At 41.7% G+C, this 27,390-nt stretch overlaps 1 protein-coding gene across 1 annotated transcript in view; it reads left to right on the forward strand.

Moving 5' to 3' along the window:
- LOC126278857 (RNA-binding protein 25-like) overlaps positions 1 to 26,366 on the forward strand; it is a 41,392-nt gene extending 15,026 nt beyond the window's left edge. Inside the window, exons 2-3 of the mRNA XM_049979133.1 lie at positions 1,597 to 1,774; positions 25,707 to 26,366. Of these exons, the coding sequence (XP_049835090.1) occupies positions 1,597 to 1,774; positions 25,707 to 26,366 (838 nt within the window). The remainder of the gene's footprint in view (positions 1 to 1,596; positions 1,775 to 25,706) is intronic.
- Positions 26,367 to 27,390: the final 1,024 nt, after the last annotated feature.

The following is a 27,390-nucleotide window of genomic DNA, read 5'->3' on the forward strand; positions in this document are numbered from 1 at the left end:
AAATACGTGTTAATATGTGAAATTGATTTGCTTGTGCGTACGTGGACAAAGCCATGGGTAAAAAGCTCATCCTAAACCCCTTAAACGATTTCAACCAAATTAGTAACAATCTGCAAGGAAATACTGTGAGGGTAAGAACTCTCAGCCTCCTATTGGGGTGAGCGTGATAACATGGAGGGTGAAGGGGAGAGGAGGAGATGAACAGTGAAGGGTTCAAATGGTTCAAATGGCTCTGAGCACTATGGGACTCAACTGCTGTGGTCATCAGTCTCCTAGAACTTAGAACTACTTAAACCTAACTAACCTAAGGACATCACACACAGCCATGCCCGAGGCACGATTCGAACCTGCGACCGTAGCAGTCTCACGGTTCCGGACTGCGCGCATAGAACAGTGAAGGGGACAGATGAGATAGGCACAGACAGGAGGGAGGAGAGGATGGACAGAGAGAGGGTAGGGGAAAATGGACAGAGAGAGGGAAGAAGGAGTGATGGACAGAGAAAGGAAACAAGAGATGGTGGAGAGGGGGAGAGGAAGAGATAGAGAGAGGGGATGGAGGAGCTGGAGAGGATAAGGAGGAAATGGACAAATGGGAAGAAGAGATGGATAGAGAGAGAGGAAGGAGGAAATGGACAGAGGGAAGGACAAAAGGAGATGGACTAATAGAAGAGTGGAATAAATACATACTTGGACAATGCCGGGTACTTAGCCAGTAGAATTATAAACTGTTTCCCCAAATAGAATATTTTCTTCTTCGCATTCACTTTTCAGCCAATATGAGATGGGTTTGAGCTGTACGGGACTTCAAGACAAGTTTTACAGTTCAGGATAAATACTCTTTCGTGATACAAGCTTCTTGCTACTAGGCACGAGGTAATACAACGTGAGTTTATATCAGCGTTACACACGTTTTCTCTACAACAGAAGACGCAGCTACACTTACAGGTCATGTCATGTTAGTGTGGCAGAAACTACGGGCTCGCTGTGTCTTCCTTAACAGTCAAAGCTCGGCAAGTCTCCGAGAGCAGCTTTCCTGGTCATCACTTCAGTAAGCAGCGCATTTTTTCCGACCAGTGACAGCTTAGAGCCGCTTGATGGATATTCATGCTTTCGCAAAGCGTAACGGGACTTGAAAAACATATTCCAGGCGTTTATATTTCATGAACGTCCGAAAGAACAGACACCACACATTCAAGTAACTGATTCGCCTCGATGGCCAGTGTTCCATAATTGACAGTGTGGGTGCACATTTATGTTCGACCTCCAACGGGAATCTAAAATTAGGGAGCGTGGAGGACATGGAGGGGACTGAGGGCAGGTGGCGCCAGGTGGGGTGGGAGTCGTTCGGGAGCGTGTCGAGATAGTCCGCGCGTTTGCGTTAAATACTGTGTCTGGGTGGCGCAGTGGTTACCGCAACGAGCTCCTGGGTTTGAGTCCCGGTCTGGCACACATTTTCATCCTTTATTGCAGATTCCGTATAAAAACTCGGTGCAGCTAATACTATAAGTTCCTTTCCTTCCTACCCCCCCCCTCCCACCATCACCAATTTACATAATATTACAGGCGTGATTAGTTCCAAATCCTTCGTTGTTACAGTGTGGCTCTTAGCTGTATTGATCCCAAGAGATTGAGTGTAATAGGGGACAGTTTGATTGAAGAAGAAATTCTGAGATTGCTCGAAGAATTTGGATCAGAAATTGACGATGATTGTCTTGAAATTGACGACAGTATTTCTGAAACAGAGAATAAATACAAAGATCAGACGTCAGCCAGAGTGACGCTTCGCGTCTTGTATTTTGAATGCTTAAAAATGGAAATGAGCTTTAATGTAAAGTAGAAGAGCGTGAAGCTCCCATTCGACGAGGCAGAACACAACGACGGCAGGAGTCTCGAAGCAACGTCGTTGCCTGGATAAATGACAATGTTCGACGCCAGTTGCCCTTCTTTTGAAGACGTAAACAGAAAGTACCGAATTTGGCTGTAGGAGCCTATTTATTGGCGGGAATGTGATAAAAACATAAAAACTGAAACAAACCGCTAGAGAGGATCTACTGTTTCTAATCTGCGGAAACAAAATAACGTCCAGGTCGGTTTGGGCTAACTGGTCTGTTTTGGAGCTACATGAGATGTATGAGTGGCTTGCTACAATTATTCACATGACCTTGTGCACAAACCAAATATCACTGACTATCGTAGCAATGAGGTAATGTTAGATTCATCTTTACGTGCTAAATTCGTGAAAAGCGACAGCTATAGGTACTTTAATTTATGATTCATGTCATTAACAATGACGATCACACACGCAGGGGCAATCAAACCGTGATCCTTTACATAAAATCTGGCCTTTTAATGATAACTTTATACTGAAAAGTAAGAGCAGTTTTTATCCTGACGAAAATCTAACAGTTGATGAAGGTTTATGTCCTTTTAGAGAAATAATTCGATTTAGACTATGCATCAAGAACAAGTCTGATACTTGATTATAATACAAGTAAAACAGGTGTCGGCCATGGAGATCAGTTGGCGACCTAGCATTATTTTCGACGGCTTTCTGTGAAATGATGGAACCAGGTATATTTTCATGTAGTTATGATATTTGTGATCAGTTCCTACCGTGTGGTTGTATTGGGAGCAGTAAGGCGCTAGAGCAGAATAACAATGAACATTCAATTTAAGTGAGACGTGGCGGCTTTGTGCCATCTTTGGATCCTCTGACTTACTGGCATTCCGGTAGGAGGAGCGAGTACCGGACTGATTCGCTGATGATGATCGCTGTGTGCGAGTGAGGAAATGGCGGGATCCGTGTGGCGATTGTCGAGTTGGTGTTGGTGCGAGGCGGCTGCAGGTACTGAGTGAAGGGCCAGTCTGTTGGCATGGTGGTCGATGCGGCCTCTCGCTGTACTCGGAGCAGCATGTACGATAGCACCCCACTGTGGCTGATTTCTGGGTTTTGTAGAGAGAGTGGATCAGCAATTTGCCTTTAGAATGTTCTTACCGTGTGAAGTTTGGATGTTGACGGCCGAAATATTGCACAAATGATGACACATGGAGCACCAAAGAAGTTACGGTGCGTAATGTGTTTATTCCTTCAGTTTGAAAGATGAGGTTTTCTTGCAATTACTGTACATATTTGAATTCACGAGTGTAACATTGCTGATTTGCTTACTTATTTCTATTTACGTCTGCATAAAAAGTGTTGTATGGGCAGCTGGTCTGGTAGAACGTCTCGGGTTACAACAACGTTTACTTAGATGGGTCTCTGATTGTAGCGGTAAATATGTGTCTGAACTGTTCTGCACCAAATCCAAAGGCGGTACTCACTCTCTGGTGTTTCCATTTGTTGTTCTTTAGCTTCAAGTCATTCCCTATCTCTTGTAATTTTTGAGCAGTGCCGGCCGGTGTGGCCTAGCGGTTCTAGGCGCTTCAGTCCGGAACCGCGCTGCTGCTACGATCGCAGGTTCGAATCCTGCCTCCGGCATGGATGTGTGTGATGTCCTTACGTTAGTTAGGTTTAAGTAGTTCTGAATTCTAGGGGACTGATGACCTCAGATGTTAAGTCGCATAGTGCTCAGAGCCATTTGAACCATTTATTTGAGCAGTGTTGAATCAGCTTTTGATGTTCTAAATTAATGTTCTTTTAAATTTGTGTTAGATCGATTTAAATCTTGAAGGCTTGCAATTTCAATTTAACCTGAAAATGTTAAGCCTAAAGTCGGTTCCCGGGGTGTAAGACTGAATCTGTTATTCTGTAGTTTCAAAAGAGCATTCGATATCTATTGGTAAATCTGCTGTTGGTTATCACAAGTGACATATCCTTTTGTATTTGCATTTTTAGTAAAGTAATTGAAATTTTTCTTATGATTAAAATATTTATGCATTATTCACTGAACTTAGAGTTAAGTTATTTTAAATTTTGAGTGACTTTAACTTCTTGTCTACTGAGTTTTAAGAGTGGCCCCTGCATGGGTAAGGGTGATTCCGTATAGTTAGTGTGATAAACAGTAGTTATTTCAATTATTGTTTCTCCGCTTCAAATTTGCTCGAGTAGGTGAAGCTTGTTGTTTAAATTGCTATTTCTTTTGTCTTAAGGACAGCTTTTGTAAGTGAAACTTGCTCTTCATTATTATATAGCAGGTGCAAGAGAATATCGTGGTTTTAATTATAATTATGATTGTTGGCATATTTTGAAATAAACTTGTAATTTTTTAAGGAAAAATGATGTGAGCAGCCTGGGTTCGCCCTCTTATCCGTTATCATTTCTATATTTCACTAACCAACTACAATTTTTTTTAGTAAATCAGCGTAGCAGTTTATAACTAAACACTGTCTAGTGTCAGTGGAGCTCTCATCAGTATGAATTTAACAAAACAGTTAACCTTAAAATCTAAAGGCACTCCACTCAAAAGAAAAAAGTATACAGTTAAAAGAACAGTTAATCTTACTTCCACGGAATCCCTCGAAGTTCAGTTTGTAAATCGAAATACCGTAATACAGTAACATAGTGGCTTTAATGAATTACAAGGATTATTAAAAATAATTCTCTCACGAAAAACAATCTGTCTTCAGTATTAAGAGAGAATTTACAACGTATCAGCAAATGTAGCTTGAATTTTCTTCATTGCACACTGCAAGCGTTTACAAGACAGACTCACAGACCAAGTCAGTTTACCTGGGACTCGTGTACTCACTCAGTAATGTCCCCCAAAATGACTGAACAACAGTAATAAGATTTCTTTCTTTCCTTTTTTCTTTTTTTTTTTTTTAATCCGGTTTGATGTCACCCGCCACTAATTCGTCCTCCGTGCCACTCTTTTCATCTCAAAATATCAATTACAATCTACATTCTTCATTATATGATGGATGTATTCCAGTCTCTATCTTCCCCTACAGTTATACGGTTCTTACCCTCTACACCTTCCTCTAGTACCATGGAAGTTATCTCCTGATGTCGTAACAGATGACCTACCATCCTGTCTCTACTTTTTGTCAACGTTTCCCAGGTATTCCTTTCTTCGCCAATTCCGTGGAGAACCTCTTCATTCCTTACCTCGTCATGCCATCTAATTTTCAATATTCTTCTGTAGCACCACATCTCAAACGCTCATATTCCCTTCTGGTTTACCCACAGTTATGTTTCGCTACCGTACAATGCTGTGTCCTCCAAAGATACATTCTCAGAAATTTCTTGCTGAAATTAAAACCTATATTTGACACAAGCAGACTTCTCTTGGTTATGAATGTCCTGTGTTTCAGTGCTAGTCTGCTTTTGAAGTCCTACTTGCTCCGTCCGTCATGGGCTATTTTGCTGCTTAGTTAGCAGAATTTCTTAACTACACCTATTTCTTGACCAACAGTTCTGATGTTAAATTTCTCGCTGTTGTCATTTCTTCTACGTCTTGTAAGTAGGCTGTTTAGGATTTTTTATTGGTAACTCCGCCGCCACGTAGCGCTCTGTATGAAAATCACTGGCTGTGCTGTGCGCAGTCTGTGTTTAGTTTGTATTGTTGTCTGCCATTGTAGTGTTGAGCTGCGGCAGCTGGATGCTAACAGCGCGCAGCGTTGCGCAGTTGGAGGTGAGCCGCCAGCAGTGGTGGATGTGGGGAGAGAGATGGTGGAGTTTTGAAATTTGTAAGAATTGGTGTCATGAACTGCTATATATATTATGACTAGTGAGGTAAATACATTGTTTGTTCTCTATTAAAATCTTTCATTTGCTAACTATGCCTATCAGTAGTTAGTGCCTTCAGTAGTTTGAATCTTTTATTTAGCTGGCAGTAGTGGTGTTCGCTGTATTGCAGTAGTTCTAGTAACGAAGATTTTTTGTGAGGTAAGTGATTTGTGAAAGGTATAGGTTAATGTTAGTTAGGGCCATTCTTTTGTAGGGATTATTGAAAGTCAGATTGCGTTGCGCTAAAGATATTGTGTGTCAGTTTAAGCACAGTCGTGTATAATTGTTCTAAGGGGACGTTTCATATGTCGACCCTTAGCCAAGGATACCTCACTGGAATCTTCTGATTTTTTTCTTATAGTTTGTGTAATTAGTGTAGCTTTTGTTTATTGCTAGCGCGTAATCTTAGAGTGAATTTCCTTTGTAGTTGTAGTCTTTCATTGTTGTACAGTACAACAGTTGTGGCATGCATGTAGAGTTGCACCAAGTATTTCGCAGCTGCGCTTGCAATTAACTAGATATTATTTTCAGTGCTATGTTAATGTGTTCTCTTATTTTTGCTCTTCAAATTGTGCTTTTCTGTGTTATCGTGTGAAATATTGTGACAATAATGGCGTGTGAAAAACGTAATTCTAGGCTACAAAGTAAACTGAGAAATGACAGTGAAGACGAAAGCAATGTGTTAGCGCCACCATGTAATGAATTCACAAATGTTCAAAGTAGTAATTTGGTAATAGTGCATAGGGAAATGGAGCGGGCTGCAAATAATGGTGTAGGAAGTGAAACAGTTAGTGAACAGGGAAGCATTATCGATCGATTGGTCGGCAACAGCTCGCGTCAGGAATCCGATATGACAGGACACAATCTTGCAAATACTGTACATTCAGGTTTTGCGTCCTCACCGTTTTCTCAAATAAGCCGAGACACATTTTCTGCTTGTCAAACTGTGAATGTTGCCAGTGCAAATGCACTGCCGAAAAGCATAGATGATCAGATTCCAGACACTAATACATTATTATTGCAATTAATGCAACAAATGAAACAAAACCAGAGACAAACACAGCAACAGTTAGACACAATGGAACAAAATCTTCAAAAGTTAGACACAATGGAACAAAATCAGAGACAAACACAGCAACAGTTGGACACAATGGAACATAATCTTCAAAAGTTAGACACAATGGAACAAAATCAGAGACAAACACAGCAACAGTTGGACACAATGGAACATAATCTTCAAAAGTTAGACACAATGGAACAAAATCAGAGACAAACACAGCAACAGTTGGACACAATGGAACATAATCTTTGGAAGTTAGACACAATGGAACAAAATCAGAGACAAACACAGCAACAGTTGGACACAGTGGAACATAATCTTCAAAAGTTAGACACAATGGAACAAAATCAGAGACAAACACAGCAACAGTTGGACACAATGGAACATAATCTTTGGAAGTTAGACACCACACTTGAACAAACACGTGAAGATTTAACTACTGAGTTACATAACATTGAATCGAAACGTCAAAAAATCTGTAATGACGTAAAAACACAAATTTGTGAGCATTTTCAACCTATTTTTTCGCGGCATGAAAACTCATTACAGAATCACGAAGCAGCCATAAAAGAATTGCAAACTGTTGTTCGTGAAAATCACGACACCTTGCAAGCTAAAATGGACTCAGTTGCATCCACCGATTCGGTTACGCAACTTGCAAGAACTCAGGAAAACTTAAAGGACACAGTAGATTCGATTTCAACACAAATGGACACTCTGAAACTTGGTTCAGAAAAACACACTGAGGAAATGTGTTCACTATCGGAGAAAGTAGCCGAACTTTCGGATCAGTTCACTAATTTATCTATGAAGGTAGATGATAATCTGAATGACACAAAACCGGTAGTCTTTAATGACACAGAAGAGTGCGAACAAATTAGGAAATTCAAACAAAGTCTGAATCTAATTAGTACGCAACAACAAAGAGAAATCCGGGAAGTACAAGATCAGCTGACACAGGTAATACAACAATTACGTATTTCAGAGGACACTCGCGCTCCAATACGGGCAGAGGGACATAGAAATACGGAACAGCCACAAAATAATAACACAGGGCACTTCGGAAATTATGAAAGAAATTGGCAAGGTACACCGAATTCTGAGATGGAACCGCCGACACGACGTAACAATGACCGATATGCTACCCGCCGAGACGATGATTTTGACTATAAGCTGTTCATTACTACACGTAAATTCAAAACATTTAAGAATTCTGGCAACGACATTCATCCTCAAGCGTGGCTCCATCAATTCTCTCATTGTTTTCCTCCCAACTGGTCACTAGAGCACAGATTACAATTTATGTGTGGCTACTTAGAGAATGAACCAGCTGTAAGAATGCGATCGGTCATTCACGATTGCCACAGTGAAGGAGAATTTTACCATGCCTTCCTCTCAGCATATTGGTCCCAAGCCACAGAAGACCGAGTAAAACATGGCATCATGATGATGAAACATTTCGAACAATCTGAATTTTCCAGTCTTGTGAAATATTTTGAAGCCATGTTGCACAAGAATCAGTACCTGTCAAACCCATACAGCCCGTCAGAACTCATCCGCATTTGCTTAATCAAATTGCCTGAACATTTACGGCATATTATTTTGGCAGGCCGTTGCAAAGACGACATTGAAGCTTTTCAGGGACTCTTACAAGAATTAGAAATTGACACTGACAATGGCGGAACGCGAAAACAGGAACACAACAATTACAGGTCACATCCGTCGCAATTCCGCGATGAAAGAAATAATAACTGGACACGACAAGGCTATTCTCACAATACAAATCGTGACCAAAACAGACACCACCCGTATGACAACCGTTGGCAGAGTAGTAATAATTACAGGGAAAGGTCACCTCTCCGCGGTAATGACTATCACAGAGACAATCAGAGAAACAGACAATATGGGAACCAAAATAATTACTATCAAGGGAGACAGAATAACTTTAGAAGCAACGGTCCAGCGCGCAGTTACGATTCAGAGAGAAATTCGCCACCACGTGACCGACAAGAAAGAAACTATGGAATCTACCGACATGACGACAGACGATATGATCGTAACGACAGACCTGAATTGCAGCAGAACTGGCGGGAATCAAACAGAGCAGGGCCCTCTCGACAAGGTGAATTTGTAAAAGTTAGGTCTCCTAATCCCATTAACGACGCGCGCCAACAAAGAAACAGACAATGACTCGCACCGCAGGCAGCCGCGTGCACCGGCGTGCTCAGAGAAAAATAACATAAGCTAACCTTGAGCAAAATTCCAGTGTTCCTTACCGACGTAACCACATGATAATTTCTTTTCAGTTGACAGTCTGTGTACTAGGAAGAGTAAAGGTTTACACCACATTTCACATGTAAAACCGTTTATTGAAAGATAATCTGCTTTTTAACTTTGTCTTTGCCATAAAACATTTCACTTCACATTTCTAGTATGCTTTGTCACACTTAGAAACTGTTAACATGCAGCAATGTTTTGAAGTTCACTATCCAGTCTAGAGCCTACGGAACATATTTAGACAGTATTTACGAGTGTATTGTTATAGTGAACAGACATCACTGTGTTATTTCGTGTGTACATTCTTGCTTGTTAGTTGCACGATTACGTAACGACCATAAGGTTCACATACTTAGAACATTTACCAGTATTGCTAATGGGATTTTAATGCAACATTTTGGTTTACTTGAAAATACATTCTGGATTTAAAGTACTTTCTGTGAGATACCAGATGATACAGTGGTTAGTTTATGTGACAGCTACACGATTTTATCACGACGCTACTAATGTGTGACAATTTACAACGTTGCTTTTGCTGTTTATCTGTTTTATATCTGCACAGTTTTTCTGAATTTTTCTGGAAAGTAAAACATGTTTTAGTAGTAACGTTTGTGGTATAGCTACAATGAGACAGCCTTTTCTGTAGCACAACAATACGTACAGTACAGTACTTACTTCATCACGGCAATAAGCGTAATAACTAAGATATCCATACGCAAAGCATTTCAGTTTCGTTTATCATGAGGTAAGTACATTGACTTCTGCAGAACTTAGCTTTCGGAGGACAACAACTACGACACTTCCACAGAGATTATCTTACAACACGACGCACAGTTTAGCGCTACGGTACGCGTATTTGAGTGACTAATTTTGTACTTAAAATATTTATTTTCAAAGATATTTGAAGTACAATGATACAAAGGTTTTCTGTGATACATTTCATTCTATTGCTGTAATCTGTAACACCTGAGGATATAATCACATTAATCCTCAGGGGGGTACACGCTTACTTTGTGTACCATGTGTTTGGCAAGCACAAGGAGCCCTAGCCAATATGGTATTTGCTTATACAACTCTACACATCGGTACCATATTTATCTAACATATAAATTACACAGCTATCTGATCATTTAACTGAGAGAAACAAACATTTATTATACTACATCAGTGACAGATGTTTACGTAATTACACAGTTGGATAACTTCACACTTACGAAATTGTATTCTTTTCTGTACTTTGTGAACTGTTCATATTTTTCCAGAACCATTGTGATACTATGAGAGCTTTGAATGACGTATTTGGTATGGGATCATGATTTTTAAAGTACGTTTGCAGTAGATGACACTTTTGACATGAGCAGAGTATTTTTTTTAGGTTTTGAAATTATTGGAAGAAGCTACGACGATTTGGAGATTTGGCTGAGGTTTTATGATGTTATGGTGACGATGTGTATTACGCTGTTGTGGTATGTTTATGATCAATAAGCTGATGCTGTATGAGGAATTTGATTATGCTACGTATTTATTATGATGAAATATTGAAGAAGTGTCTACAAATATGTAAATGTGTAATAAAGCAAGGAATAATGAGTAGTGGTTAGGGACTCTTGTTTGCGAAAAAGGTAGTTGGAAACCAAGAATCGTACTTTAGGAGTTATGAAATGTATGTAAATGAATGTATTACAATGCCGACGAAAATGTTTTGGACACTGTTATATCAATAAGATTTTGTTTCTACAGATTTGTAACGCAAGTTCTTGACCTGTGAAATTTTTTATATGAGACTGCCACTTTAGCGGAAACTGGTGTCGTAAATATTTCTGTAAGACAGTTAAGTGACCACCTGCACGTAATGCGTCGTGGGCACCCAGCTGGGCGACAGCCACCGGGAAACAAGCCATTAGTGTGTGTGCCTTTCAGAGGCACAGGTGAAAAAAAAAGGGAGGCCATAATCCTCGCTATTGACAGTCCTTTGTAGAAAGCACCGCAAATACGATATGCTTATTTCTTGGAAACATTCTTACATCTGCACACCTGATTATGACAAGTGCCTTTCTACAAGAGTTGAGAGAATTTGTACTAACTTATGAAATGTCGCATGGCTATTGAATGATATTTTTATGCTTTGTACATAGTTGCTTATTTCATTTGATATCTGTTTTCCAGCTGTGTCGCAGCATTGGTTTTATAAAATAAAATTAAATGCATTTGCTAATGTGAACACTTTCTGTCAACAGATCTATTAAATAATTATTTTATAATCCACATTCTTCGAAAAAGGAGCTCTTGGAATGGAAAGAGCAATAAGAAGCGACTAATAACAGTAACTGTATATATAATTTTCTTTTCAAGTACTTGGTAATTTGTTGTAGCATTAGTTTTTGTCGTGCACCACTTTAATTATGTAGACATTAAGATGTGAATAGACATTGTCCTTATCTGCATTGTTGTCTTTAGTGTAACATTTTTTCTGATTGAGCTTTGTCATGTTTAGGTATAAGTTATAGCATTTGCTGCGGCTGTTTGCCATTCATAGTGCTACTGAATGTCACTTTGTATTACTAGGTTAAGCCTATTTTATTACTGATTTATTTTTCTTGTTTGCTGTGCATTGCCTTATATTAGTTGTAATATTGCTGCCTATTTTTGCCAATTTCCATTTTTTAACATTGCTGTTTGTGTAAATTGTTTTGTGCTGCTGCATTGCCTCATCCCTTAGTTAAGCATCTGAGCTCAGTAGATTTAAGTTAGCTTAAGAGGGGGTAGCCTATATAAGAGAATGATTTGCGATGGATTGTAAGAAATGCATTGAGAAGTTATACGAAAAAAGTACAGAAAGCAGGTATAGATAGGACTTTTTGGAAATAATGAAGAACAAAGGGAGATCTCCGAGAAGTAAAGAAAGTTTTGTTTGCAAAATACTGCAGTAAAACAAACCCTGTCCTTTCCTTGTGTTATCCCACTATGTGTTTGTGTACCCTTGTGTATTTATGTTCTTCCTGTCTTTATATGTTTATCTGATAAGACTTATGTTGCAGAATTTTTCTAATACTAAGCTACATTCACTATGATGAGGAATACTGTTATCCTCAAATATAATTTGCATTAATAACATGTTATTTACTTTGTAAAGATGTTTACACATTATTTATTCTGTTTTGTTCTAATGCTCATTCGTGAAGTCGATGTTTCGAAATTTATTCTGATTTTTTATGTATGTGCTCCTGTCATAATTCCTGTAACACTGATGTATATGTTATTTCGATTCTTTTGTAAAGCCTGTACTACTACAAATGTTATCTGTATTGTTATGTTCTTTAAAGATGTATTTTGTACCTTTGTTATTGTATTCTTATGTTATAAAATTGTAATTGACACCAGTTCATCAAATTAAGTAACTTGTAAATTACATTTCACTGCACACGCTTCTGTTGGTCATAGTATATGGACAATATGTGAGAAGTAGCGACTGATAGTGTTTCCACGTGCATTAATAATTCAGCAAGGGACTGGATAAAAGCATTGCTGGTTCTAAGGACATATAAAAAAATTGTGAGTGCACAAGTGGTAGTTTATGGACTTGCTGTATTCTCTGCAAGACTCTTCAATGGTGATTGTGCACCTGCGCAGTCGCAACAGATGGCTGCTGGCCATCTCTACAAGGACTACAGTGGGTCTGCATCTTTGATGGCCCAGCAATATCATTATTTCTACAAGGACTGCAATGGGTCTGCATCTCTGGTGGCCCATCAATACCCTAATCTCTACCAGGACTACAATGGGTCTCCTCGGTGATGACCTAGGTACCAATAGTCTTCAACTTCGACTGACTCTGCTGTGGGTTTGCTCTGTTGTGGCCCATTACCTGTCTGCATGTCAATAGTCAGCACTGTCTTTCGTTGGAAGGACAACACTACTTCTTCAAGACTGCATGGAAATCCACTACTTCAGTGTGCATTTTCTTTTACTACTCAGACTTTGAGAAAAACACTGCAATTTTACTTTGATGAATGATCAGGACTGTCTTTATGGACTGTGAGAAAATTTTAGCTTTTGACCAACATTGTATCGATAAGTGTGTGCATTTCATTTCTTTGTTATTGGAATTATGAAAAAATTTTTCAAATCTGTATTGTCCACTGCCCAAAACAATTTGTAAATTTTTTTTGTGGGGAGCATGGGGGCTATGTAAGTAGGCTGTTTAGGATTTTTTATTGGTAACGCCGTCGCCACGTAGCGCTCTGTATGAAAATCACTGGCTGTGCTGTGCGCAGTCTGTGTTTAGTTTGCATTGTTGTCTGCCATTGTAGTGTTGAGCTGCGGCAGCTGGATGCTAACAGCGCGCAGCGTTGCGCAGTTGGAAGTGAGCCGCCAGCAGTGGTGGACGTGGGGAGAGAGATGGCTGAGTTTTGAAATTTGTAAGAATTGGTGTCATGAACTGCTATATATATTATGACTAGTGAGGTAAATACATTGTTTGTTCTCTATTAAAATCTTTCATTTGCTAACTATGCCTATCAGTAGTTAGTGCCTTCAGTAGTTTGAATCTTTTATTTAGCTGGCAGTAGTGGTGCTCGCTGTATTGCAGTAGTTCGAGTAACTAAGATTTTTTGTGAGGTAAGTGATTTGTGAAAGGTATAGGTTAATGTTAGTCAGGTCCATTCTTTTGTAGGGATTATTGAAAGTCAGATTGCGTTGCGCTAAAGACATTGTGTGTCAGTTTAAGCACAGTCGTGTATAATTGTTCTAAGGGGACGTTTCAGTCTCATTACTTTCGTCTTTCTTCGATTTACTCTCATTCTATATTCTGTACTACACTGTTCGTTCCATACAAAGCGCTCTGTAATTCTTCTTCATTTTCATTGAGGGCAGCAATACCATCAGAAAATCTTATCATTAATATCGTTTCACCCTGAGTTTTAATCCCACTCTTGTAACTTTCTTTTATTTCCGTCATAGCTTGTTCGATGCATAGATTCAACAGTAGGAGCTGAAGACAATACCCTTGCCTTTCACCCATTTTATTCGTAGCACTTTGTTCTCAGTCTTCTATTGTTATTGTTTCCGCTTGGATCCTGTACATTTTGTATATTGTCCGTCATTCCCTAAGCCTACTCCTATCTTCCTTAGAATTTTGAACATCTTCCACCATTTGACGTTGTCTACAGCTTTTTCCAGCTGTCTTGATTTTTCTTCAGTCTCGCTTACATTATCAAGCGCAAGGTGAGAACAGCCTTTCAGGTGCCTGTATATTACCCAAAGCCAAACTGATCGTCATCTACCAGATCCTCAATTTTTTTTCCATTCTACTGTATATCATTCTTGTTCAAATGGTTCAAATGGCACCAAACACTATGAGACGCAACACCTGAGTTCATCAGTCCCCTAGAGCTGGAACTATTTAAACCTAACTAACCTAAAGACATCACACACATCCATGCCCGAGGCACGAATCGACCCTGCCACCGTAGCAGCATCGTGGTTCCGGACTGAAGCGCCTAGAACCGCTCGGTCACAGCGGCCGGCTATCATTCTTGTCAGAAACTTGATTGTGCGATAACTCTCGCACTTGTCAGGTTTTTCTCTCTTCGGAATTGTGTGGATGATGTTCCCCGAAAGTCTGATGATCTGTCGCCAGTCTCATAAGGTATGCAAACTGAAATTCCCACTTAAGCAGGCAACATACAGGGTGTTACAAAAAGGTACGGCCAAACTTTCAGGAAACATTCCTCACACACATAGAAAGAAAACATGTTATGTGGACATGTGTCCGGAAACGCTTACTTTCCGTGTTAGAGCTCATTTTATTACTTCTCTTCAAATCACATTAATCATGGAATGGAAACACACAGCAACAGAACATACCAGTGTGACTTCAAACACTTTGTTACAGGAAATGTTCAAAATGTCCTCCTTTAGCGAGGATACATGCATCCACCTTCCGTCGCATGGATACGCTGATGCAGCCCTGGAGAATGGCGTATTGTATCACAGCCGTCCACAATACGAGCACCAAGAGTCTACGTTTCGTACCGGGGTTGCGTAGACAGGAGCTTTCAAATGCCCCCATAAATGAAAGTCAAGAGGGTTGAGGTCAGAAGAGTGTGGAGGCCATGGAATTGGTCCGCCTCTACCAATCCATCTGTCACCGAATCTGTTGCTGAGAAACGTACGATCACTTCGACTGAAATGTGCAGGAGCTCCATCGTGCATGAACCAAATGTTGTGTCGTACTTGTAAAGGCACATGTTCTAGCAGCACAGGTGGAGTATCCCGTATGAAATCATAACTTGCTCCATTGAGCGTAGGTGGACGAAACTAAAATGAGCTCTAACATGGAAATTAAGCGTTTCTGGACATATGTCCACATAACATCTTTTCTTTATTTGTGTGTGAGGAATGTCTCCTGAAAGTTTGGCCGTACCTTTTTGTAACACCCTGTATATCGAAATATATCCTCTTTGGTAGGACAATTAGTGAGTTATTCTCCCATTTCGCACGCTCCACCGAGCGGACCAAGATCATATACAAGGCCACCTCATCGAAAAGAAAGACAAGGCAAAATATTACTACTCAGCCGTAAGGGGCAACAAAACATGCTATGAAATAACACTCAGAGCTGTATTCCTTCTAGTACAATATGGGATTATGTTAAACGTTATTCTGAGATAACTTGTCTAACAAGTCACAAGGCATCAAATAAGATGATCTCTTTTAAAAATTGTCTCCATAAATAAATTAATCACAATACATATTTTGTCAAAAGGAATTTTAGTCAAGTCTGTCACGTATGACCATAAAAATGATCAGACGTAAACCACTTCCTGTTTTGCGCAACTGGTATTTAAAAAAAAGCCGGAAATTAACTTACCCCAACAATTGCTCTTACTAGCTCTACTAAACAGAAGTGTCGCTTTTCTTTTTCCTTTTCAAACACGGGCAGAAGTGTGCCCAACAGTCAACAGCGTTGTAAAGGTTTAACAGCTACGCCCATTGGCGGCTCGTGAATGTAGATTATGGGTGTTCACAAATTTTTGGATTCAGATACATGTGGGTGTGTGAAATTAATTTATGACGAGGAAACACGGATAAAAGTCTGCTGCAGTGTGCTACCACCTGGTCTCACTGACGTAAATTTCTACCTGAGTGGCAAGAGCTAGCTGTGCATATCGTGAACAAACCCGTATGTATTTGGCCCGTAAGGAAATTACGTCACACGAGTTTCGCAGACGCAAAAGCTCCTTAAAATATGCACAATTGAAGGCATGCTCGCAACCGTGATACCAATATTCACTAAGTCTAGAGGGGCAGTAGCGCGGTAGACTTAAGTGCTATATCTTTAAGATTGCAGCATCTATGTTACGTTTACATTACAACATGCATTGAAAAATAACCAATAAATTGTAAAGGTGTCGAGAGTTTAGATTTTCACGTGCTCTTACACAGCAGTCGCCACTGGCTACGCCATATGGCTTTATGTTGCCTACAAAATAAACAAGCTCACTATGTCTATACACTAAAGCGCACTGACCAGCAAATAGAATTAAAGGAAAGGTAACATACTCACATACCTCGATTCGGTTTAAACACAGAATCAGCGATGCTGGGTGGACAGCGTTACACAAAGAAGACAATTTTGAACTTAGCCAGTCTCCTCTTCTGCAACATACATATACATATGAAATTAATTAAGCACATTCATACCGGAACTTAAGTCACTGGCTGGAATAGTGGAAATTAGTAAACAACAACAAAAAATTAATGGCAATCGGCCGAATGGGTAGTTTGTTCAGAATAGTAGTTATTCTCATACAACAGCCCGTCTATTACTCACACTAAAACACGTCAATGCATTCATGTTCAGGACTAACAGGAACGCGACACATTAGTGCTCCTGAATAATAACTGATCAATCCTGCAGGATACACAGAAGAACAGTTACTCTAATATCACGGCCCATAGACTGTCTCCACTTAAAATATCGTGGTACATGAAAATTTATACCTTTAACTGAAACACAGTGCATCAGCACACAATAAATAGCAGCCGGCTCGATTTTAATTAATACCTTATAGATATCATCGTCGCATGCAAGAGGCGACAGGGTAAATACGAAAACAGCAAAAGCCAAAATTTATACAAGTTCCCCAAGTAAAAGCAAAACTACAGAGGAAACCATTAACAGAACAAACACACAGATGGAACAGTATACGTTGAGTGACTTCCATGCGAATCCAGAACTTCGCTAGGAACATTCAGTCTCACCATCAACTGGAATAATATTGGGCAGTCAAAACCATCTTTCTTCCGTCCTCGATCTGAGGTGTTAATCATAGAGCTCCACCCGGTGCCAGCCGTCCAAGACATTTCAGAGCGTGGCCACCGCGTACACAGCGATGGTTCGCCACGCTCAAAGTTGTCACATCATTCGGACCACGGAGCTCTCCTTTCTGTCGGCCAGTAATTATCACCCAGTCGATATCCTGTGCTTGCCTCTAAATACACAGCGCTTGGGTACTCACTGCCCTCTCGTGGGGCTAGAGATTACCACGACCCCGTGGGGACCAAAGACAGTGCCTGAGGCACCGATATGGACCATGGCGCCGAGAAAATAGAATGCGCGCACGGAAGAACATCCATATGATTGAATTTTATGTTTTGACTTATATAAAATTGTTTTCTGTTATTGGTTTCACCCCTCTTTCATACTTCATGTTTTTAATTCTGCCAACTGAAACACTTACATTAAGTGAACATGTCTGATGTCTCCACGGCCAGTGGACAGATTATTGGCAGGCGAGAATTTCTCTATCTGCTGACAAGTAAACAGTGGCTAGCACCACAACTGATTCTGTAATTCATTCAACAACATGGTCGTGTTTCTCGCATTTTCGTGGAAATTTTTTCGCTCCTTATTTTCGATTTGGTTTCTGCAGTATCTGAATTAACACGTCAACGTCTTCCTTAAGTATAGAGACATCTCTCGAATGGCTGTAAGAAAGTATTTTCATTTTAATGTTTTAAACATGGCTGCACTTCAGCAGAGGTTACAGGATAGTACGTAAACAAGACAGTCAACTGGTTGCAATAAATGGTGGTTTTCTGTTAACCTTAACTATGGTTTCAACGAATTTAAACCCATCTACATCTACATGGATATCCTGTAAATCACATTTAAGTGCCTGGCAGAGGGTTCATCGAACTACCTTCACAATTTTCTATTATACCAATCTCGTATAGCGCGCGAAAAAGAATTAACATATATATCTTTACGTACGAGCTATGATTTCCCTTATTTTATCGTAGTGATCGTTCCGCCCTACGTAGGTCGGTGTCAACAAAATATTTTCGCATTCGGAGGAGAAAGTTGGTGATTGGAATTTCGTGAGAAGATTCCGTCGCAACGAAAAACGCCTTCCATTTAATGATTTCCACCCCAAATCCTGTATCATTTCTGGGACACTCTCTCCCATATTTCGCGACAATACGAAACGTGCTGCCTTTCTTTGAACTTTTTCGATGTACTCCATCCGTCCTATCTGGTAGCCGGCCGCGGTGGTCTCGCGGTTCTAGGCGATCAGTCCGGAACCGTGCGACTGCTACGGTCGCAGGTTCGAATCCTGCCTCGGGCATGGATGTGTGTGATGTCCTTAGGTTAGTTAGGTTTAATTAGTTCTAAGTTCTAGGCGACTGATGACCACAGATGTTAAGTCGCATAGTGCTCAGAGCCATTTGAACCATTTGAACCTATCTGGTAAGGATCCCACACCGCGCAGAAGTATTCTAAAAGAGGACGGACAAGGGCAGTGTAGACAGTCTCCTTAGTAGGTCTTTTACATTTTCTAAATGTCCTGCCAATAAAATGCAGCCTTTGGTTAGCCTTCCCCACAACATTTTCTGTGTGTTCCTTCCAATTTAAGTTGTTCGTAATGGTAATACCTAGATATTTAGTTGAATTTACGGCCTTTATATTTGACTGATTTATCGTGTAACCGAAGTTTAACGAGTTCCTTTTAGCACTCATGTGGATGACCTCACACTTTTCGTTATTTAGGGTCAACTGCCACTTTTCGCACCATTCAGATATCTTTTCTAAATCGTTTTGCAGTTTCTTTTGATCTTCTGATGACTTTATTAGTCGGTAAACGACAGCGTCATCTGCAAACAACCGAAGGCGGCTGCTCAGATTGTCTCCCAAATCGTTTATATACATAAGGAACAGCAAAGGGCCTGTGGTACTACCTTGGGGAACACCAAAAGTCACTTCTGTTTTACTCGATGAATTTCCGTCAATAATATGAACTGTGACCTCTCTGACAGGAAATCACAAATCCAGTCACATATCTGAGACGATATTCCATAAGCACGCAATTTCACTACGAGCTGCTTGTGTCGTACAGTGTCAAAAGCTTCCAGAAATCCAGAAATACGGAATCGATCTGAAACCCCTTGTCAATAGCACTCAACACTTCATATGAATAAAGAGCTAGTTGTGTTTCACAGGAACGATGTCTTGTAAACCAATGTTGACTGTGTGTCACTAGGCCGTTTTCTTCGAGGTAATTCATAATGTCCGAACACAATATATGTTCTAACATCCTGTTGCATATCGACGTTAACGATATGGGCCTGTAATTTAGTGGATTACTCCTACTACCTTTCTTGAATATTGGTGTGACCTGTGCAACTTTCTAGTCTTTATGTAAGGATCTTTCGTCGAGCGAACGGTTGTAAATGATTGTTAAGTATGGAGCTAATGCATCAGCATACTCCGAAAGGCACCTAATTAGAATACAATCTGGACCAGAAGACTTGCTTTTATTAAGTGATTTAAGTTGGTTCACTACTCCGAGGATATTTACTTCTACGTTACTGATGTTGGCAGCTGTTCTCGATTCGAATTCTGGAATATTTACTTCGTCTTCTTTTGTGAAGGCATTTCGGAAGGCTGTGTTTAGTAACTCTGCTTTGGCAGCACTGTCTTCGATAGTACCTCCATTGCTATCGCGCAGAGAAAGCATTGATTGTTTCTCGCCGCTAACCTACTTCACACACGACCAGAATCTCTTAGGATTTTCTGTCAGGTTTCGAGACAAAGTTTCGTTGTGGAAACTGTTATAAGCATCTCGCATTGAAATCCGTGCTAAATTTCAAGCTTCTTTAAAAGATCGCCAGTCTTGGGGATTTCGCGTCTCTTTAAATTTGGCATGTTTGTGTGTTCTAACGTGTTCTAACACGTTTTGTGTACCAAGGATGATCAGCTCCGTCGTTTGTTAATTTATTTGGTATAAATCTCTCAATTGGTACCGATACTATTTCTTTGAATCTAAGCCACATCTGTGCTACACTTATATTATTAATTTGGAATGAGTGGAGATTGTCTCTCAGGAAGGCGTCAAGTGAATTTTTATCCGCTTTTTGAATAGGTAAATTTTTCTCTTATTTTTTGAGAATTTGGGGATTACAATATTCAGTCTCGCTACGACAACCCTGTGTTCACTAATCCCTGAATCGGTTTTGATGCTCGTTATTAACTCAGGATTATTTGTTGCTAAGAGTTCAAGTGTTTTTTCACAACCGTTTACTATTCGTGTGGGCTCAAGAACTAACTACTCGAAATAATTTTCTGAGAATGCGTGTAGCACAATTTCGGATGATATTTTAAGCGTACCTCCAGAATTAAACACGTATTTTCGCCAACATATCGAGGATAAATTAAAGTCACCAACTATTATCGTATGAGTCAGGTACGCGTTTAAAATCAAACTCAAATTTTCTTTGAACCTTTCAGCAACTACATCATCTGAATTGGGAGGTCGGTAAAAGTATCCAATTATTATTTTATTCCGGATGCCAACCATGACCTCTGCCCACACTAATTCACAGGAAGTATCTACTTCAATTTCGCAACAAGTTAAACTACAACTAACAGCAACAAACACGGCACCGCCAACCGTGTTTAGCCTATCATCTCCGAACACCGCTAGGTTCTTCGCAAAAATTTCGGCTGAGATTATATCCGGCTTTAGCCAGCTTTTAGTGTGTATAACTATTTGAACATCAGAGATTTCTATTAGCGCTTTGAGCTCTGGTTCTTTCCCAACACAGCTACGACAATTTACAACTGATACTATTGGTCCCTGTATCTAATTTCTTCCTATGTTCAGCCTGCACCTTTTGTGGCTGAAGCCCTTCTTGTGTTTTCCCGAAACCCTCTAACCTAAAAAACCTCCCAGTCCTCTCCACACAGCCCCTGCTACCCGTGTAGCCACCTCCTACGTATAGTGGACACCTGACCTACTCACTGGAACCCGAAACCCAACCACCCGTTGGCGCAAGTCGAGGAATCTGCAGCCTACACGGTCGCAGAACCGCCTGAGCGTCTGATTCAGACCCTCCACTCCGCTGTGTACCAGAGGTCCGCAGTCGGTCCTGTCGACTATGCTACAAACTGTGAGGTCTGCTCTCATCTTTCAAGCAAGACTGGAAGCCTTTACCATTTCTGTTAGCCGCTCGAAGCTAGAGAGAATCTCTTCTGATCCTAAGTGACATACATCATTGGAACCGACGTGAGCTACCACGTGCAGTTGCCAGCACCCTGTGTGCTTCATGTCATCCCGGAGGACCGTTTGCAGACCTGGAATGACTCCACCCAGAATGCACACGGAGTGCGCATTGGATTTTTTGCCCTTATTGTTAGCCAAGTCCCTAAGGGGCCCCATAACGCGCCTAACGTTGAAGCTCCCAACTACCAACGCTCTGTGATTGCCCGGATCTTTCAGGCTGAGTGGTTTCCTCTGAAACAGGTCAGGCGACAGCATCTGGCTTAGCCACAATGTCAGCCACAGACAGCACCAGGAACCTATTTGTCAGACAAACCAGGGAGGCCTTACGAGCGGCCGCCATGGAAGTCTTCCGCCACCTCCTTCGCCCCAGAGTGACCTCCCACTCGACCACAGGTGAAGGATCAGCCTCAGTGCCAGCAGTAACTGGGTTGGCCACTGGTGAGTACCGATCGGAGGACACGGACGTGCTTGACGCCCGTTGGATCCCCACGGCCGGCCCACAACAGTGGTGCCCATCCACTGCAGCCTCAAGCTGTGTAACCAAAGGCATCACAGCCTGGAACTGAGAGCGAAGTGTCAACAACTCGTCTCGCATCCGCACACAACAATCGCAGTCCCTGTCCATACTAAAGACCGTGTAAAACTAAACTATGCAGATAAACGGACTATCGACTCGCGCTACGGAAATCTTCTGTAGACCCTGACGAAAACGCACGAACTGTGTGTAGTAACACCCAGATATTTACAACCCTAACTACCGAAGCACTCAGGTGAAACTAAATAATTCGTTCCTGATTAGAAACTTGTAATACCTCATAAAATCGGTTTACTTTCCGACGCAAACTAAAACGCGAGAACAGTGGCTATTCGGTATTACATTTACATGCAGAAGCTAAAGAAACTAAACTATTAAAGCACACAGATGATATAATAAAATTCTCTCCTGGTTAGGAACTCGTAAATGTCACAAAGGCGGTTACTTCCCTGTTGCTGCGTCTGTCTCGGTCGGCTATTACCGCCTACCCATCTTCTTCAGAAGGACAAGAAACCTGCATACTATGCGACAACGTAAATTACAATCAAAATATCATGGACCAATATTACGTGTCATACAGGAACTACTACCTACAACAAGGGTAGACATGTCACAAAAAATTGATATATATCAAAATAGGATAAGTACTACTTATAAACTTCGCATCAGCAAACATCCATTTAGTACACCAGTCCAAGATCTCCAAACAAAATATATCGACCACGATCTGTACATCCATTTCCAAACGTGAAGGTTCATAAAATATAGAGTTTGGCACATCACTAAAATCAACCGAAATCAGAGCCCATCCTGGGTCGGAGACGAGAGGAAAGGAGACAAGGCTCAGCCCATCCCAATTCAGTCTTTTCAGGTCCAGAGAGTTGAGCAGCGGAAACCTGATCAAGACTGGAGAGTGGAGGAGGCCTATTCTGGAGAGGGCAGGACTGAGAAGAGTCTGGGATGTCACACCCGAGCACAACCTGATCCAGAGAGGAGAAGAGAGTAGAGCAGGCCTGACGTCTCCCAGCCCTGCACCTCTCACCCAGTCCCATCCCTGGCCCAGCCTATCTCAGCGCAGACAGGAGTCGAAAGGAGCCCTGACCCAGCACAGAGATGAGGGTAGAAAGTCTGGCCCACAGAGGAGAGGGGAACAGAGGAGGCCCAGTCCAAATAAAGGAGATGAGGGGAGAAGGCTCGATGCAGAGATGAGAGTCCAGCCCATCACAGCCTGACCCATCTCGGCCCAGAGAAAAAAAGAGAGGAGGTGAGGCCCAGCCACGAGATGAGATGAGAGGAGAGTAGGGGATAGGAGCGGAAGCCTGGTCTAGTCCAGAAAGTATAGGAGAAGGCCTGTCCCACAGAGGAGAGGAGAGGAGGCTGGCACAGAGGTATGATGAGGGGAGAGAAGAGGGGGCCAAGTCTGTCACGTCACAGTCCAGGCTGTCCCTACCCAGAGAGAAGAGGAGAAGGGAGGTGGCCTGTTCCAGAGAGGACAGGAGAGGAGGCCAAGCCTTTCCTATTCTGTCATAGACAGTCTCAATCCAGAGAGGAGTGGAGAGGGAGATGGTCTGGCCCAGAGAGAACAGGAGAGGAGTGGAGACCTGGTGTGGAGTGGAGTGGAGACACAACCAAGACAGGAAGGGTACTCTTCTTGGGGAGGAGAGAAAGGGAGAGGATCTACATCTACATCTACATCTACATAAGGAGACGAGATCTAAATCTACATCTACATGATAACTCTGCAATTCACACTTAAGTGCCTGGCAGACGGTTCATCGAACCATTTTCATACTACTTCTCTACCATTCCACTCTCGAATAGCGCGTGGGAAAAAGAAACGCATAGTCTTTCCGTTCGAGCTCTTATTTCTCTTATTTTATTATGATGATCATTTCTCCCTACGTAAGTGGGTGTCAACAAAATATTTTCACATTCGGAGTAGAAAGCTGGTGATTGACATTTCGTAAATAGATCTCGCAGCAAAGAAAACTGCCTTTGTTTTAGTGACTGCCGCCCCAACTCGCGTACAATGACACTCTCACCCCTATTGCGCGATAACACGAAACGAGCTACCCTTCTTTGCGCTTTTTCGATGTCCTCCATCAATCCTACCTGGTAAGGATCCCACACTGCGCAGCAGTATTCGAGCAGAGCACGGACAAGTGTAATGCAGGCTGTCTCTCTAGTGGGTTTGTAGCATCTTCAAGGTGTTCTGCCAACAAAGCGCAGTCTTTCTTTCACCTTCCCCACAATGTTACCTATGTGGTCTTTCCAATTTATGTTGCTCGTAATTGTAATTCCTAGGTATTTAGTCGAATTGACAGCCCATAGATTTGTGTAATTTATCGAATATTCAAAATTTATCGGCTCTCTTTTAGTACCCATGTGGATGAACTCGCACTTTTCTTTGTTTAGTGCCAATTGCCACTTTTCGCACCATAGAGAAATTCTCTATAGATCATTTTGTGATTGGAATTGATTGCCTGATGATTTTACTAGACGGTAAATTCAGCGTCATCTCCAAAAATGTGAAGTGGCTGCTCAGATTATCATCTAGACCATTTATGTAAATCAGGAACAGCAGAGGGCCTATGACACTACCTTGTGGAACGCCAGATATCACTTCTGTTCTACTCGGTGAATTACCGTCTATCACTACGAACTGTGACCTCTCTGAGAGAAAATCACAGATCCAGTCACACAACTAAGACGATACTCCATATGCACGCAATTTGATTAATAGTCGCTTATGAAGAACGGTATCAAAAGCTTCCTGGAAATCTAGAAATATGGAATCGATTTGAGACCCCTTGTCGAAAGCACTCATTACTTCATGGGAATAAAGAGCTACCTGTGTTGCACAAGAACGATATTTTCTGAATTCGTGTTGGTTATGTATCAATAAGTCATTTTCTTCAAAGTGATTCGTAATGTTCGAGTACAGTATATGCTCCAAAATCCTGCTGCAAATTCAGGTCAGTGATATGGGTCTGTAATTCAATGGGTTACTCCTATTTCCTTTCCTGAATATTGGTGTGACCTATGCTACTTTCCAGTCTTTAGGAACAGACCTTTTATCAAGTGAGCGGTTGCATGTGATTGCTAAGAAAGGTGCTATTGTGTCTGCATACTCCGAAATGAAACTGATTGGTATACCATCTGGACCGGAATACTTGCCTTTCTTATTTGAGTTGTTTCGCAACACCTGAGATATCTCCTTTTATGTCACTCATGTTAACAGCTGTTCTGCTTTCGAATTCTGGAATATTTACTTTGTCTTCTTTCATGAAGGAATTACGGAAAATTGTATTCAGTAACTCCGCTTTAGTGGCACCATCATCGGTAACATTTCCATCGCTATCGCGTAGTGACGGTATCTCGCATTGACGTCCACACTAAATTTCGTGTTTCTGTGAAACTTGGCCAGTCTTGGGATTTTGCGTTCTCCTGAATTAGGCACTCTCTTTTCGTTGCTTCTGCAACAGTATTTTGACGTGTTTTGTGTACCATAGTGGATCAGTCCCGTCTCTTATTAACTTATGCGGTATGAATCTATCTATTGCTGTCGATGCTGTATCTTTGAATTTGAGCCATATCTAGAGAGGAGGCTGCCCCAGAGAGGAGAGGAAGAGGGAGAAGAGGAAGAGGAAGAGGGAGAAGGAGAAGAGGAAGAGGAAGAGGAAGAAGAAGAGGGAGAGGGAGAGGGAGAGGGAGAGGGAGAGGGAGAGGGAGAGGGAGAGGGAGAGGGAGAGGGAGAGGGAGAGGGAGAGGGAGAGGGAGAGGGAGAGGGAGTGGGAGAGGGAGAGGGAGAGGGAGAGGGAGAGGGAGAGGGAGAGGGAGAGGGAGAGGGAGAGGGAGAGGGAGAGGGAGAGGGAGAGGGAGAGGGAGAGGGAGAGGGAGAGGGAGAGGGAGAGGGAGAGGGAGAGGGAGAGGGAGAGGGAGAGGGAGAGGGAGAGGGAGAGGAGAGGAGAGGAGAGGAGAGGAGAGGAGAGAGGAGAGGAGAGGAGAGGAGAGGAGAGGAGAGGAGAGGAGAGGAGAGGAGAGGAGAGGAGAGGAGAGGAGAGGAGAGGAGAGGAGAGGAGAGGAGAGGAGAGGAGAGGAGAGGAGAGGAGAGGAGAGGAGAGGAGAGGAGAGGAGAGGAGAGGAGAGGAGAGGAGAGGAGAGGAGAGGAGAGGAGAGGAGGCCCTGCCCATCTTGGCTCAGTCCATTGTGGTCCCGAGAGAACAGGGGAGAGGAGGCCTGACTCTGGAGCAGAGATGATTGAGGCCCAGCCAAGAGATGGGAAGAGAGGAGGAGATTACCAGCACATCCCAGCCCAGCCCAACCAGGTCCAAAGAGGAAATGAGAGGAGCAGATGTCTGGCCCAAAGAGCTGAGGGTAGAGGATACCCAGCCCGAAGAGGAGAGGAGAGGACAAGAGGCCCAGGCTGTGGAGTAGAGAAGAAGGAGAGGCGTAGCCTGGAAAGGAGAGGAGGCCCAACCCAGAGATCCAGAGATGAGAGAGAAAGGACCTGACTTAGCTCATCTCGTACTTGCTTCTCCTGGCCTTCCAGTCCCGGCCAAGATATCGATGTAATTTACAGTGAACATGCTGGCAACAAAACAAACATGGTTTAAAGGCTCCTTGTGTGGACGTCTATGGTACTAGGATTGAGGACACGAACTCCAGTGGCACAAGGACGATGTTGCTGATCCTCCTATACGCCAGTATAAACAAATATTTCACATTTCATTTCATTCTGTTAATATCCTGTTTTTTGGAACTCCTATGATTTAAAATACGCTAGAAATTCCCATAAATTTATATTGTCTCTTATTATATGAGAATGGAAAACGTGACTCCCACGACACCACAGTGGAATGCTCGAACTGTCGAATATTAGCTGTTCGAGCGAATGGAGAAGCGTATTTTACATGAAAACTTCGTTGTAGAATGAATAATCCGTAGTAGTCTGATTTTTCTATAATTACATGATTTATAACACTCAGGCGTTTTCAACACCTTGCTTTAGGCAGGCAGAGATAAGCAATCTGGATAACTGGATTTCAGAATCAGATTATCCTGAATAAATGGCTGTGTCGAAGGTTTCATATTCATTACACATCTATCCTTTTCAGCATTATGTCGAACGTCTGCAGAAAAGTAGGATAAATTCTGGTGTAAAACTTCACACCTCAGCGTTGACCAGTGACACGAAGATCGTACAGATGAGCAATATTTCATAACATCGACGCTTATTCGTAAACAAACGAATGTAGGAAAAAATAAAAACGCATATATAGCA

This window comes from Schistocerca gregaria, chromosome 6, assembly GCF_023897955.1.
Source record: "Schistocerca gregaria isolate iqSchGreg1 chromosome 6, iqSchGreg1.2, whole genome shotgun sequence".
Taxonomy (NCBI): domain Eukaryota; kingdom Metazoa; phylum Arthropoda; class Insecta; order Orthoptera; family Acrididae; genus Schistocerca; species Schistocerca gregaria.